The 14,325-nt window shown below is 38.4% G+C and overlaps 1 protein-coding gene across 1 annotated transcript; it reads left to right on the top strand.

Annotated features, from left to right (window-relative positions):
- Positions 1-4,844: 4,844 nt before the first annotated feature.
- On the top strand, positions 4,845-13,578 carry gipc1 (GIPC PDZ domain containing family, member 1). The gene is made up of 7 exons (XM_077211788.1): positions 4,845-5,047; positions 6,553-7,000; positions 7,619-7,804; positions 9,062-9,242; positions 9,327-9,433; positions 10,999-11,080; positions 11,163-13,578. Exons 2-7 carry the CDS (start codon positions 6,701-6,703, stop codon positions 11,312-11,314), a joined length of 1,008 nt encoding a protein of 335 aa, XP_077067903.1. The 5' UTR covers positions 4,845-5,047; positions 6,553-6,700; the 3' UTR covers positions 11,315-13,578.
- The last annotated feature ends 747 nt before the right edge of the window (positions 13,579-14,325 follow it).

The following is a 14,325-nucleotide window of genomic DNA, read 5'->3' on the forward strand; positions in this document are numbered from 1 at the left end:
AATGGATCTTATTATTATTATTATTTTATTACTATTTTAATGATGGAATTCTGATTTAAAAATGGGACACAACTGCAGTAATGTAGAACTTGACAACTCCAACGGAGATGACATGCAAGTTCTGTATCACAGCGCCGTTGCGTCTCACTTTCGATGTGTTTGGCTTCCCATATAGAGAACCATCCTTACAGAGCGTGACAGAGTCTGTCTCTCTCTGACTGTCGCCATTGAAGTTAGAGCAATTCATAAACTGCTCATTACAGACGTCAGCGTCTTACATCAACAGACTGACAGGAGTGGATCCTCCAATCGAATTTCACATCTGAAACAGACCGGGTACACACAGACACACACATGCATATGCAACAACAATATGCACAAAAAAATAGCTTGCATAGCACAGTGTACGTAACACCTTTCATTGCGATTGGTAAAATGATATCAATTTCACAGCAGTCATTTGTACTATGAGAAAGATTGAAAACTTTTAGGTGGTGTCTCTTTAAGTATCGTACTCTGTTACGAACATTATGTAATCTCGTAGAACGAGTACGACGTCCCTAGACGCAATGGGGAAAAACTCCTTTTTCTCAGATTTACTGAAGTTTTAATAAAATCAAGCAGTGCAACTGCACGAGCCAGTGGTCGCTCCCTTTAGAGAACCTATGGCGTGAAAACCCACCGAAATGAGTGGGGCCAGCCCTCTATATAAGCGGGCATTCAGGCCATAGGAATCAGGTTAATTCGACTGAAGCCACGATACGCCAAGTCGTGCAGCATGATAGCACGGCCGGTGACACAGTACTCGCTTCCGTTATCTCAGGAAACCGAGGTTACGTTAGTACCCTGAGTATGTTCCCTATCGATGTTGTTCACTCATACTGCGTCGCTAGACGCAATGGGAACCCAGTCCAATCATGTCGTGCTTAGAACTGCGGAACGACAGCCGTTCCAGGGCCCAGACCTAGAGCGTTTGTATAAGGGCCCAAGGGTGCTAAGGCTAACCAGGGCTGTATAGTAGCCAGAGACAGGACTCTGACCTACGTCGGAGCCACATAAGGGTTGAACTCATATAGAGCTTACACAGACCTGTGCTTATAGCGCAGGAACATCGAAGTTATAGAATCTGTGGAAGGTGGACGCTGAGGACCAGCCGCCCGTCGCACAGATGTTGTCGATGGAAACTCCGCTGGACCACGCCCAGGAAGAGGCCATGCCTCTAGTGGAGTGTGCTTTAACTCCGATGGGGCATTGTAGGCCCATAGAAGTGTAAGGCAAAGCGATTGCATCTACTATCCAGTGGGATTGCATCTGCTTCGTGACCGGATGACCTTTGGTGCAGCCGCCGAAGCACACAAAAAGCTGCTCAGACTGCCTAAACAGGGCCGTCCTCTTAATATATGCTCTTAAAGCCCAAACAGGGCAGAGTAAATAAATCGCCTGCTCATCTGCAACTAGGGAAAAAGCAGATAGAGAAACAACCTGTGCTCTAAAAAGAGTTGAGAGCACTTTGGGCACATAGCCATGCCTTGGTTTTGGTTTTACAGTCATTAGGCCTGAACTCAAGGCAGGAGGGGCTCACAGAGAGCCCCTGCAAGTCACCCACTTGCTTGACCAATGCTAGGGCTAGCAGGAGGGAGGTCTTTAGCCAAAGGGGTATAAGTCGGCCAGCTGGAGGGGCCTGAAGGGCCCTGAGGACAAGTCCCATGCGGGCACCGTGAGAGGGCGTGGCGGATTTCTCCTCCTGGACCCCATCAGAAAATGAACAACCAGGTTTTTCTTGCTCACTGACTGGCCGGCCACTGGAGCATGAAATGCTGCAATGGCTGCCACATAGACCTTGAGCATGGAAGGGTACGGCCCTTATCCAATAGCTCTTGAAGAAAAGACAGAACCTGTGGGATGTTACAGGTCATCGGGTCTTCACCCCGAGCTGCACACCAGTCAGAAAAGACAGACCATGTAAAGGCGTAGAGGCGTCTAGTTGACGGAGTTTTAGCCTCAGGAATAGTGTTCGGGACTCTCACTGGGAGGTCCACAGGCTCCCGTCGAGTGGTTAAAGATGCAGGGCCCATATTTCCCGATGTTCCCTTTGCTTGGGAAAGGAGGTCCTTCTTCAAGGGGATTGGCCACGGATCAGCTGAGAGCAGCTGTGTTACCTTCGGGAGCCATGGTTGGTTCCGCCAGCAGGGGGCCACCATAAGGACTGCGCGTCTGTTCTCCCTGTCTGATGACCGCGAGTGGGGGGAAGGCGTAAAGGGGCCGGTTGGGCCATTCGTGGGCCGGCGCGTCCCTATCCTTTGAAAAATAAAGTGGGCAGTGAGAGTTGTTAGCCTCTGCCCTCCTGAAGACACTCCAGATCGTTTGCACCATCTGGGGATGGATTGTCCACTCCCCCGAAGCGGCATTGTCCTTGGACAGCATGTCCGCCCCTAGTTTCTGCCTGCCCGGCACATGGGGAGTCGAGGAAGTCAGCCTTATCATGTCCTTTATCTCCGTCAGGTTGAGCCAAAGGTGGCGCTCCAGCACCACCAAACTGGCCATTGTTCTGCCAATCGCCTATGCCGTCGTTTTTGTAGCGTGCAGGGCCAGATCAGAGAAAGATGTTCGTGTCATAAATATTTACAGCTCTTTTGTTGTGGTCTAGGTATTTAAGGAAAACTCTGAGAAAAAAATTCTGAGAAGACCCCCATGCAGTGCTATGTCAGTGCCTTTAAAAGTGGAGTCTGGCGTTTCCGGAAATCTGCATTCAGGATAGGTCAAACTAAAGGGCCATTGAAAAGAGCATTTGGCACACCATGTGGGACCTTTTTGATTTCTGACTATCACTGACTTAGCAAGTTACAGCATCGTGAGTAAACTGACTAGGATCAGAGGTGACAGGTTTGTGTCCGTGAAATCCACATGACCGATATCGGGTCCCTAATGAACGAATAATTTAAAGTATGGGATAGTACAGAGGGTAATCAAATATCTAAATTAAAGGTACAATATGCAGGGATTTGTCGCCACCAGGGGTAGCTAGCCTCTTACAAAGGCGTATATTGATGACGTATATTCCACATTAAACGTAGTTATGGATCTTGTCGTCAAGCTGATGGATCTTTTATGGATGAGTGAATACATTGATGTTTTTAACATGACTGTGGTGTGAAGCAGGGCGTGATTGCTAGACGTATACCAGCGCCACACACAACACGAGTCCCGAGGATATAAAAGATAAAGGACATTTCATTCTACCGAACTACACGCAAGTGCTGAATTAATACTCACTCAGGTCAGTTTATTAGACGAATTAAACTCGAGGTAACGCAGCGCTGTTTCACTTGCTCTAACAGTTACACTATCACACTAAACTGCATTTGAGTGTGTTGAATGTTGTTAGTTAGGTTTTGTGTTGGCTGTATGAGACTAACTAAGCTAGATCAACATTAGAATAACATACTGATCATATTCTAACATTTCATCATGTTGAACTAAATAACATTGATTAGTTTTATGTACATTTGCTCACCTGTCTAATAAAGTACATGCAACACTCGCGTCTCTGTCAAGTCGAAGTTAGTCGCGGATGTGGAGCGTTCAACAACAAACAGCGTGAGCGTCCTGCTAGGCATAACGGGCATAACCCAGTTGTCCACGTCTGTCGCCATGGTTACTATGGCAGTGCGAGGTCAAACCTGGCGGAAACCGAGGGTAACGCGGATATGACGTCATTGACTGGCGACTCCTCATCCATGCTCACACGCCCCGTTTCCTTGGTTAAAATCGCAATTTTCTCACAATTTACAAATACTTGGAAATATTTGGGATATTGTAAGTAATCAACTAAACAAAACATATAACATTGGCCTAGATTTTTGGATATTTTACTGCAAAATTCTTACATATTGTACCTTTAAAGGATTATCAATATTTAGGCTTAGTTCCTAATTAGAAACACAATATAAATTTAATAATCAAGTAGTACTAACAAGGTTAATTAATGATACGCAGCTGAACTAAAAAGAACTAATCTATCAGTATCCATGGTAACTAAAGTAAAATCAAAGCAAAGGAAACCAGGAGGAATCTAAAGATATTCAAACTAAAAGTCCATGAAACTAAGATAAAAACAACTGAATATCTGTGACAACTAAGTCTTAAGTTTGTAATGTTTTGCTTTTTTGTTGACAAAACACAAACTACATGAAAATGTGTGTCCCACGTTACCAGTTGCACCATCCCAGTTTACCTGTAAACGGCTGTAGAATAAAAATAGATGCATAATTTTTAATCTCTGTATATATATATATATATATATATATATATATATATATATATATATATATATATATATATATATATATATATAAAAGTTTTCCTTCAAAATCCATAGTTGGGGATACAAGAGACCTTGAGCATTTGTTTAACGTTAAGAGGTAAATAGATTCACCCTGAAACAGAATTAAAAAAATAATAATAATGTTGTAAACGGATAAATTATTTAGGCCAATAATAAATACTACAATATTGCATTAAAATAAGGATGGTCCAGTTTGATTTCATGGTCACATTAAAAAAAAAATAATAATAGTATAACAAGAGGAATCTTATTTGTACTTGTACACCTTTATCTGCAGTTTTATCCACTTCTCAATCTGTAGGTCTATGGGCCCAGGGCTTCACTTGATGTACTTTGGGGACACTAGTGGTCAGATATAACTTAGGTTATTTAAATAGCTGGAAAAAGCGAGTTTTTTATGTAATTTAAAAAAAAAAATCTGTGCAGAAAAGCACGGCCACTGCAGATGTTCTGACCGCATCTCGCCTGTAGGTGGCAGCAGCGCGCATGTGTTTGAGCTGTGCTGTTGTGTTGTAACGGTCTCAACAGAGGAAGAACTGCTGGTTCTGTTGAGTGATGTGATATCCGCCTTCCTCTCACATACCAGAACATACTCCCTAAACACCCGCTTTAACCCTCCTCAACAATCAGATTTTGTGATGAACACATTATAAGTCCGATGTCCCAGCGGTTCATGGTTGCCTCACTGTCAGAGTTAGTTTGGTAAGTGCCGTGGTGTCTAGAGGATGCTAACATGCTAACTCACATTACTTTTAGCAGCTTTAGCTTCAGACTATGAATAGAAACATGTCAGACTGCGTTAATCCTGAAACTTAAACGCATGAAAGTGATTTTTCAGTGGTCGGTTAAATTAATTGAGTTTAGTTCATCCTTTAAGTTAGTCAGATAGCGGTTCAAGTTAACATGGCTGAACCATTCTTTCTTTGGTTGAATGAAACCAGTTTAGTATAAAAGTATGATTTCATCCCAAATAAAAATTTCGCTTGTATATTACATTTTCCTTTAATGTAATTTTTTTCCTTCTCAGTTGTGATTACTGTTTGAGAAAGACGACCTAGATCTCATAGAAACGTCCATGTCGTCTTGGAGAAACAGTTTCTATGACTTGACATTAATTGAATTGTTGGAAATATTAAACAATATTTATTTAATTCATGTAAATATCATGAGAATCAGTCTTGATGTGTGATTGTATCGGTGCAACCTTGAGTTCCCACAGTCATAGAAAATATCAGGGAATTTAGAAGCTATAGAAATTACATTTATAATTATGCATAAAATCAAGTAAAAATAACCTACTAACATTTCTAAGACTTTTGAACTGTATGTTTTTAATGTATGTAAATAAGTATTATGTGAATCAGTCTGATTGACAATTGACTTCTAAATTAAAGGCTAGAAAAGTCATAGAAATTACATTGACATTTATTCATCAAATAATAATAAGTAAGAACTTTTGCTTGTCTAGGTTTTAAATTAAGTTTAATTTGTTTCCTTGCTTGTATATTACTTATGCACAATATTTAAGAAAAATGCTATATACGATAAATTGTTAAATAATTTGATGCGTGATACGATAATGCTTTAAGTTCTTAATTTATTTAATATATATATATATATATATATATATATATATATATATATATATATATATATATATATATATATATATTAAAACTGAAATTATTTCTGGGAAAAGAAAGCATCACTACAACAGCAGTCTTTTAGTATTACATAAACACAAATCTAACAATGTCGTTTTAAGATGAAATATAATTGTTTTTGTTATTTAAATGTCTTTGTTATTAAAAACAAAGAGGCAAATAAACAGTGCTTTGTGTTGTTCAGGTTGACCTACATTAGATTAAATAGAAGCATTCAAGTAAGAAACAATACATAAACTGAATAATCAAATGAATATAATAATATAATAATAAATAAAACTGAATAGTCTTCACATGAATTAAATATACATTAATTCATATTAAACCTAGAAAAGTGAGTGATTTTCTCTTTATCTTTTGTTTTTTATAGACAGTAGAAGGTTTACTGTATTAGGCAGCTGTCACTCTAAGTCATCGCAAGCTGTTGCGATGCGCATATCGCGATATGTACATTTGTGATATTTCAATCATTTTGATATATCGTGCTGCAGCCCTACTGCAATATCTTTTCTCCATTTCCATTTGTTTCTCTTTGTATCGCAGGTCTGGAGATTTCCTCTGAATGGGTTGAACTCAAGAGACTTTCTCCTTTGATTTGGGCCCATAAAGAACGGCATTAAAGTGTGGTTCACAGTCCCCTTTGTGTTAAAACATTGTGCCTGTGCAATAAACAAAGACAGCAGCACCCACAATGCCACTTGGTTTGGGACGCAGAAAGAAGGCGTCTCCGCTGGTGGAGAACGAGGAGGCCGAGCCGATCCGGGCCGGACTGAACGTCCCAGGGTTGGATGACCTGGATGGTGGCAGGGTCGGCCTGGGTGAAGGAGCTACCCATGAGGGTTTACCACCTCCACCCACCGGCCTGCGACCCCGCCTGATCTTCCACACCCAGCTGGCTCACGGCAGCCCCACGGGACGCATTGAGGGCTTCAGCAATGTGCGTGAGCTTTATGCCAAGATCGGAGAGGCCTTTGGGATTCTTCCAACAGAGGTGAGGCGCATTTCGTCTGTGCTTTGCTGGTTATGCTGACTAAATTAGGGATGAGTCACGATTTTTGATTATCCTATGCTATTAGTTGATTTAATTATAGAATATCGAATAGGTTGTGTGATTATTTAAAAAAATAAAAAATCCCCATGTATTAGGTGCTGATGCGGTGGTTGCCGCTGCCAATAACGCACCAAAAAGCTGTCACAAAAAAACGGCAAAAGTAATGATTATGGAGGTGTCAAATATTCCAAGGAGACATTTTAACTGTTTATTAATAAACTGGTGTTTTTTGTGTCAGTGTCGGCTGCAAAGATGAAGTTGATCATTTTAATAATCTTATCTTACACATGCTGTTCACTTTTCATGTAATAAACATAGATGAAATTAAAAAATGACATTATTTTATTTAAACATAAATATGAAACTAAATACGTTTTCTTTAATGGCTACAACACGTATAGTAAAGTACGGAGAAATTTAATGTCGGAGCGGGATTTGAGCGAACGCTGTAACGGTGAGCATGTTTTGAATAATAATCGAATAATTCCCAGCGATCATCGAATATTATTTTAGCTTGAAATGCCAATCCCTAGACTAAATGCCTACATCCTTTCTCAGGTGATGTTTTGCACACTGAATACTCACAAAGTGGATATGGACAAACTTTTGGGTGGCCAGATCGGGCTGGAGGACTTTATATTCGCTCATGTAAAGGGTCAGAGGAAAGAAGTGGAGGTGTTTAAAGGAGAGGACGCACTGGGGCTCACCATCACTGATAATGGAGCTGGCTATGCTTTCATTAAGGTGAGAGAAATTATCTGGGCTTTCAACCCTCTGGTGCTCTTCACGAGTCGGTCAAAAATGACCGAAATGTATTTTTTTATTTCAATGAAATGAATCAATGTACTATATTTTAGTTTGATAAGGTTTTTTATTTAATAATTTGTATTACTAAGGGATTTTATGGTACTAAATTATATTTACTCTGTATTTATAATCCATTTATTCACTTTTTGAGCATATACCTGAAAATTTAATTTCCAACTTAATGTCGTAAATCTTGAATGCATTAGAGCACAGACTTAAGTTTGATCTCTTTTCAAAGACGACACTTGGCAGATTATTAATGAAGTGTTAAAAGTTTTAAAAAGCGAACTTAAAAAAGTTTACTTTTTTCGTAAAAGAATTTTACGTTTATTGTTATGAAAAATGTTCAAAAATAGTATTTAAATGTTTTATATGAAATGTATATTTTCAAAAACATGTTTTACTCCCAAACTGAGAGAAAGTCAAAGCCATAAATCTAAACAAGTTGTGATCAAAATTTGAGCCTGATATGTCAACAAAAATTAGCTTTCAGTAAGATTTTGTTTGGCCGTAGTACCAAAAGTTTTCACTAGATGAAATTCGTCTTCCATTCTTTTCCAGTGCGGTCATTTTTGACTGCGAGGAACACAAGTGTGACTATTTTTTTCAGGGCCATTTAACCTGTTCGAATCATGTCCATGATTTTTTTTTTTTTTTTTTACATAGCAAGTGCCAAACCCTTTACCAAGTTTCGTACCATTCCGATGAATAAAAAAAAAAAACAAATGTAAAAATGTTTAGTCAAAAATGACCAAAGAGCACCACAGGGTTGAGGCAAGCAAGTGCATGTTTTTGATGTCTAAAACTAAAGTGCTTTTCACTATTGAAATAATTAACTTTCCTGGGACACAACAAGCCGATGGTCGGGGCGTTTTTGAGCGTCAGTCGGCTAAGTTTTTGGCTCTAGTCGGACGCCGTCAGGGTTTTTTGTAATGCTGGTTGTTATAATTCTTAAAGTCTATAATTCTGATGGGATGAATCGGATTTGAAACTGTTGTAAATGAGCTGATATAAGCACGCTTGTGATTGATTGCACATCAGTTAGATGCTATATCAGTGCAAAAAATAAACAACCATAAACTTCACATTGTACCTATCAAATACCTCTTAATAATAATAACCTTATCCTCATCTTAAGCAATCATACCACCCAACCTTCTGAAATCATCTGATAATCATCTGTTCCCTTTGCAGAGAATAAGAGAAGGCAGTATTATTCATCAGATCCAGGTCATCAACGTGGGCGACATGATCGAGTCGATCAACGGACAGATACTCATCGGCTGTCGCCATTATGAGGTTGCCAAGATGCTGAAGGAACTGGCCAAAGGGAAAACCTTTGTCCTGAAGCTGGTGGAGCCTATGAAGGCATTTGGTAAGAGTTTTTGAACACACTGTAGCTGACATTGATGTCCACAGTGAATTTGATATGATGATTTTGACCTTTTTTGGTTTTTAGACATGATCAGTCAGCGGTCAGGAAGCAGGTCAGGCTCTGCACAGTTAGGAACGGGCAGAGGAACCCTGCGCCTGAGATCTAAAGGACCGGCAACCGTAGAGGAACTGGTGAGATGCCTTGCTCAGGGGTATAATGGTCTCGGATCAGTTCAGTTCACGGGTCACTAAACTGTGTCAGCAAATATGAGTAAGCATTTGTGTCCTTGGAAAGGTCTAGGCGTCTCTTACTGACTTGCAATACGATACACATTACAATATATATTCCGCAGGTTAATGTATTGTAATGCATAACAATACAGTTATCAATCAGTAATATACTTATCAATGCTGGGCAGTATTGATTTATAATTGGATTGATTAAAGTAAGAGGAAGACCTAGATCTCATTGAATCTTCCTCATGAAGAAATGCCAATTTTACAGTTTGCACTTATTTAGATTGCTTTTTCCACAGGGTTTCTGCAGGTCTTTAAAAACAGAAATTAAGGCCTTGAAGTATTTTTGTCTTGTTTTTTTAAAACTAATATCTAAACGTTCTTAAACCAACACACAATGACTACAGATGCAAACTGAAGATATGAAGTCTTGTTGTCTGAGAAACTGAACAGAATTGTGCGAGTTTACACTTGAAACAAAAACAAATATTTGTCATTGGAGTATGAAAACTAGTTTTCCCCTTTGAATTAAGATGACTTATCTGAGCCAGATATTTGTTCATGTCTTAATCATAAACTCACTTGATTTTTATCAATATAATTTTGCCTTGCTTTAAAGGGATAGTTCACCCAAAAATGAAAATTCTGTCAGTATTTACTCACCCTCGTGTTGTTCCAACCCCGTTAGACCTTCGTTCATCTTCGGAACACGTATTAAGATATTTTTGATGAAATCTGAGAGCTGGATAAATCCTTCATAGACTGCTAGGTAATAGGCTCACTTGAACTATGGAATTTCGTCATCTTGGTTAAAATATATCGACCCAGTGGCGCGATGAGATGAGTGACATGCATCTGACAGAGATAGTAGGTTCAAGTCCCACGTGGGACAACTTTATAAAATTGTGTGTAATGTTGTGTCATTTCAATTCCTTTATCATACTGGTAAGTGTTGTATTAATCTTTTTTCCTATTAAATATAACTTGCGTTTCATTTATATACAAAATCTTCATTTTGAGTTTATTCTCTTTTTAACTACTAAACCTCGGCAGCTGGGTGAAATCAACGAAATACTTTGGTTATTAAAAGTTTCTTTAAAAGTTTTGAACCCAAAATGTATTTTTAACTACTTTTTGAACCCCTGGAACCATTGGAACGGCCCCGTATCGCTGCTTGCAGCTATATTTATTATTTTTTTACAAACATTTTCTTCACAATTTTTCTTTTCAAATAGAAAATTTGCAACAAGCTGGAAATGCTACAGTTATAATGTGACTCCATATATTCAGAAAAGCTTGCAGACACTAATGCAAAACAATACGGATTGGTTTGTAGTTTTCAAGACTATTGGACATTTTTTACAAACAGGACAAAACCTCACTTGTGTAATGCTATGCCATAGCGTTATCGAAAATGTCAATATTTTGATGCGTATTGACACTGAAATGTCTAAAACGGTAATTTTTTTTAGGTAAGCAAGATATTCTGTAACTTTTTCATTCATTCATTTGTGTTGCAGCCGTCAGCATTTGAAGAAAAGGCTATTGAGAAAGTGGATGATCTGTTGGAGAGCTACATGGGTATTAGAGACAGTGAACTTGGTATGTATCCCTGCGTATTCCAGTTTTTGTACAGTTTTTCCTTTCTTTAAGTGGTGTTTCTAACTCCCACACTCATTCACAGCTGCCACGATGGTTGAGCTCGGCAAGGACAAGAAGAACCCGGATGAGTTTGCTGAAGCTTTGGACGAGACTCTGGGTGATTTCGCATTTCCAGATGAGTTTGTGTTTGATGTGTGGGGTGCCATAGGCGATGCCAAGGTCGGTCGCGTGTAATTCTAGAAATGGCTAAAATGGCAATTCTAGAAAACACTCCTTTAGGAACACTATGGGATTTTATTTTTGTTCTTTTTGGGAGCATACGCTGGGATGCTGGGAACACTTGTATGTAGGTTTCTAACAGATGTTATCAAAACACTATGTTGAATGCATTTTTAAAAGATTTAAAATTGTATTCAGGTTTGACTAGGTTGAGCCTAATCACTTATGTGAAATGTCTTATTTAGTAGGATATCGAGCAAAAGAGACTCATTGAGTTTGCGAAGCGTTCGCTCCAGGGACCATGTCTCGTACCCCTGTGAGGTTTCTCTGTTACATACTGTGACTTTCACTTGCACTGTGTTGCCCGACGCTGTATAAATTGCACGCTATGGCACAGATCACAGACCACACGGTGCAGAGATCGAGGCAATGCTGGTCTGCACTGCTGTGGATCTGACCCGTCCCGTGGCAGTATTACAGACCATTTGTCTTATCAACACTATAATGATTCCCTAAAGCATGTGCTGTCTTGTTATGTACTCTTGTCCTCTCTTATATTAAGGATTTCAAGTGGCTTAGAAGTTGTTGCAATGAACTATTTCTAAATGACCTCTAGTGCTTTACATTTCCAGTTCTGTGGCTTAGCTCTTATTTTAAAAGAGAAATGGGAAAGAAATAAAACATTGATTTTTATGTTAGTAGTGTGGTCAAACATAAGGAAATCTTTTTCTTTGTTTTCTCAGTGAAATCAGTATTAGTAAGTATCATGAAGTATTATAAATAGTATTTATCCTTTTCAGGATTGATAGAGGAATAAGGAAGGGATTAAAAGTTGGGCTGGGCGATATGACTCATTTTAAACCAACCGTCATTGCAGCCAAACTGATTCAAAATGTTTCCGGACTGTTTTTCACGATTATGAACATAATGAAGATTGATATTTAATCATTTTCATCTTTATGCACAAATATAACCAGTATATAGTAATAAACAACTATATTTACCCACATATATTTTTATGCTAAGTAAGTGAATTTTTTTATTGATAATGCAAATCCATTGTTTAATGTTGAATTGTTGAGAGTTTTGAAACTACTTAGATGGTTAAAAAAAAAGGTTTGCGTTGATTCGCTATGCTTTTGTTTTCACTTTTAAAGCATGTGTTCTCTTGCATTCTCCTGAGAAACTTTCTTTCTCGCAAAACTTTTGTGATGAAACAATATGAGGTGGGAGGGAAAACTATATTTCTATTCTATACCATTTCGAAACTATACTAACTTTTGCGAGCAAACGCAAAGTTTCTCAGGGGAACGCAATACTTTGTCAAGAGAAAGCAAAAGTGTTGCGAGTGATCGCAAAATCATCGAAACATAATTTTCCTCCTATCTCATTTAGTTTCATTCAATTTTTTCAAGCGAACGCCAACCTTTTGTGACTCAGCGACTCTGTTATGCTTAATGTTATACTGCCAGCACAATTATTGTGTGAGTATATTGTGAATATTTGATGTATATCGCCCAGCCCTAATTAAAAGTGACCATTAAAGCACTGATTGGAAGGTAGAGGCTGTGGATGGCATTGGTTTGAGTGTATATAGTGTTGATGTGTTTACGGAAATTACACTACAGTAGCATTTCCAAGATACTGACAATAGTACTGCAAATATGACCAAACACAAACATTGTACACTAAGCACATGATGATTTATTAAGTTAGTTGAACTCAGAGATTATTATTACTCTTAACCAGGCTGTTCAACACTGTAGTATTTTCCACATCTGTAACTTCAGAGCATGTTTCAAATGTAAAGTACTGATCATGTGATGGTTAAAACTCCAAACTGTATATTTCTTCCTCTTTATTATTATTTAGCCAGGCGCCATTTCTTATGGAGGACACAAGTTAATGTTGAAAGAACCAGAGCAAACATTTAAAAAAGGAAGAAAAAAAAACTGTAGCATGTTTAGGTGTTACTTTTTACATACTGTAAAGCTATCAGTGTAGCTTGAACACAGCGCTCTTGTGGTTGATTTACTTCAGACACTTTTTACATTCAATGCTTTTTGAAAATATTTAGATATGTTGTTTTTAAGAATGAATAGTTTACACTGATGATGTAACGGTCCTGATGGATTCATGTGACTCTCAGACTGCATTCAAATGGCAATAATCATAATAAGTCTTATATGCGTTACATTTTTCTCCATTGACAGAAATGCTATTGCACCAAATTGTTATTTGTTACTGATTTCTCAACAGTATTAAAATAAACAAAACAATTTGTGTGATTTTTTGTTTTTGTGTTCTGGAAAGCAGGCGGTGTTTTTGTTTCTAACAGTTGTTCATTGAAACATTGGGTTCGTTCTCCTTGGCTAAACAACCTCTCCAAGGGCATATTTCCATTCTTTACGTTTGCATTACTAATGCGGCTGTATAGGGCAATGAGTGACCTGCACTGAAAATATAATTCAAGACTTACTTAATATAGTATTCTTAAAGGGATAGTTCGTTCAAAAATGAAAATTGTCATTAATTAACATCTCGTTCCGGCCTGTAAGACTTTCGTTCATCTTCGAAAACACAAATAAAGATCTTTTTGATGAAATCTGAGAGCTTTCTGTCCCTCCATACATAGACAGCTACGCAACTGACACTTTGACGCTTCAAAAATTCGAATCCATATGAATCGAGGGGTTTAGTCCAAATTTTCCGAAGAGACACGATCGCTTTATATGATGAATAGATTGAATTTAGGCTTTTATTCACATTTAAACATTGATTGATCAGCAAACATTAACAAAAGCTCAACAGAACCTGCTTGATGCGTGAGAACAAACCTCTTGCTGAAGCTAAAACGCTCTGCGTAACACGAGAATGAACCTCATTGGTTCTTGCAGAAGCTCAAATGCGCTGCTTAACACACGAGAATGAACCTCACTGGTTCTTCCGTTTACCACAACTGCTGTGCGAGTTGATCAATGTTTAAATGTGAATAAAAGCCTAAATTCATTCTGTTCATCATAGAA

Source organism: Siphateles boraxobius, unplaced genomic scaffold, assembly GCF_051911475.1.
Source record: "Siphateles boraxobius isolate OS27281-9 unplaced genomic scaffold, OSU_SipBor_1 66, whole genome shotgun sequence".
Lineage (NCBI taxonomy): Eukaryota > Metazoa > Chordata > Actinopteri > Cypriniformes > Leuciscidae > Siphateles > Siphateles boraxobius.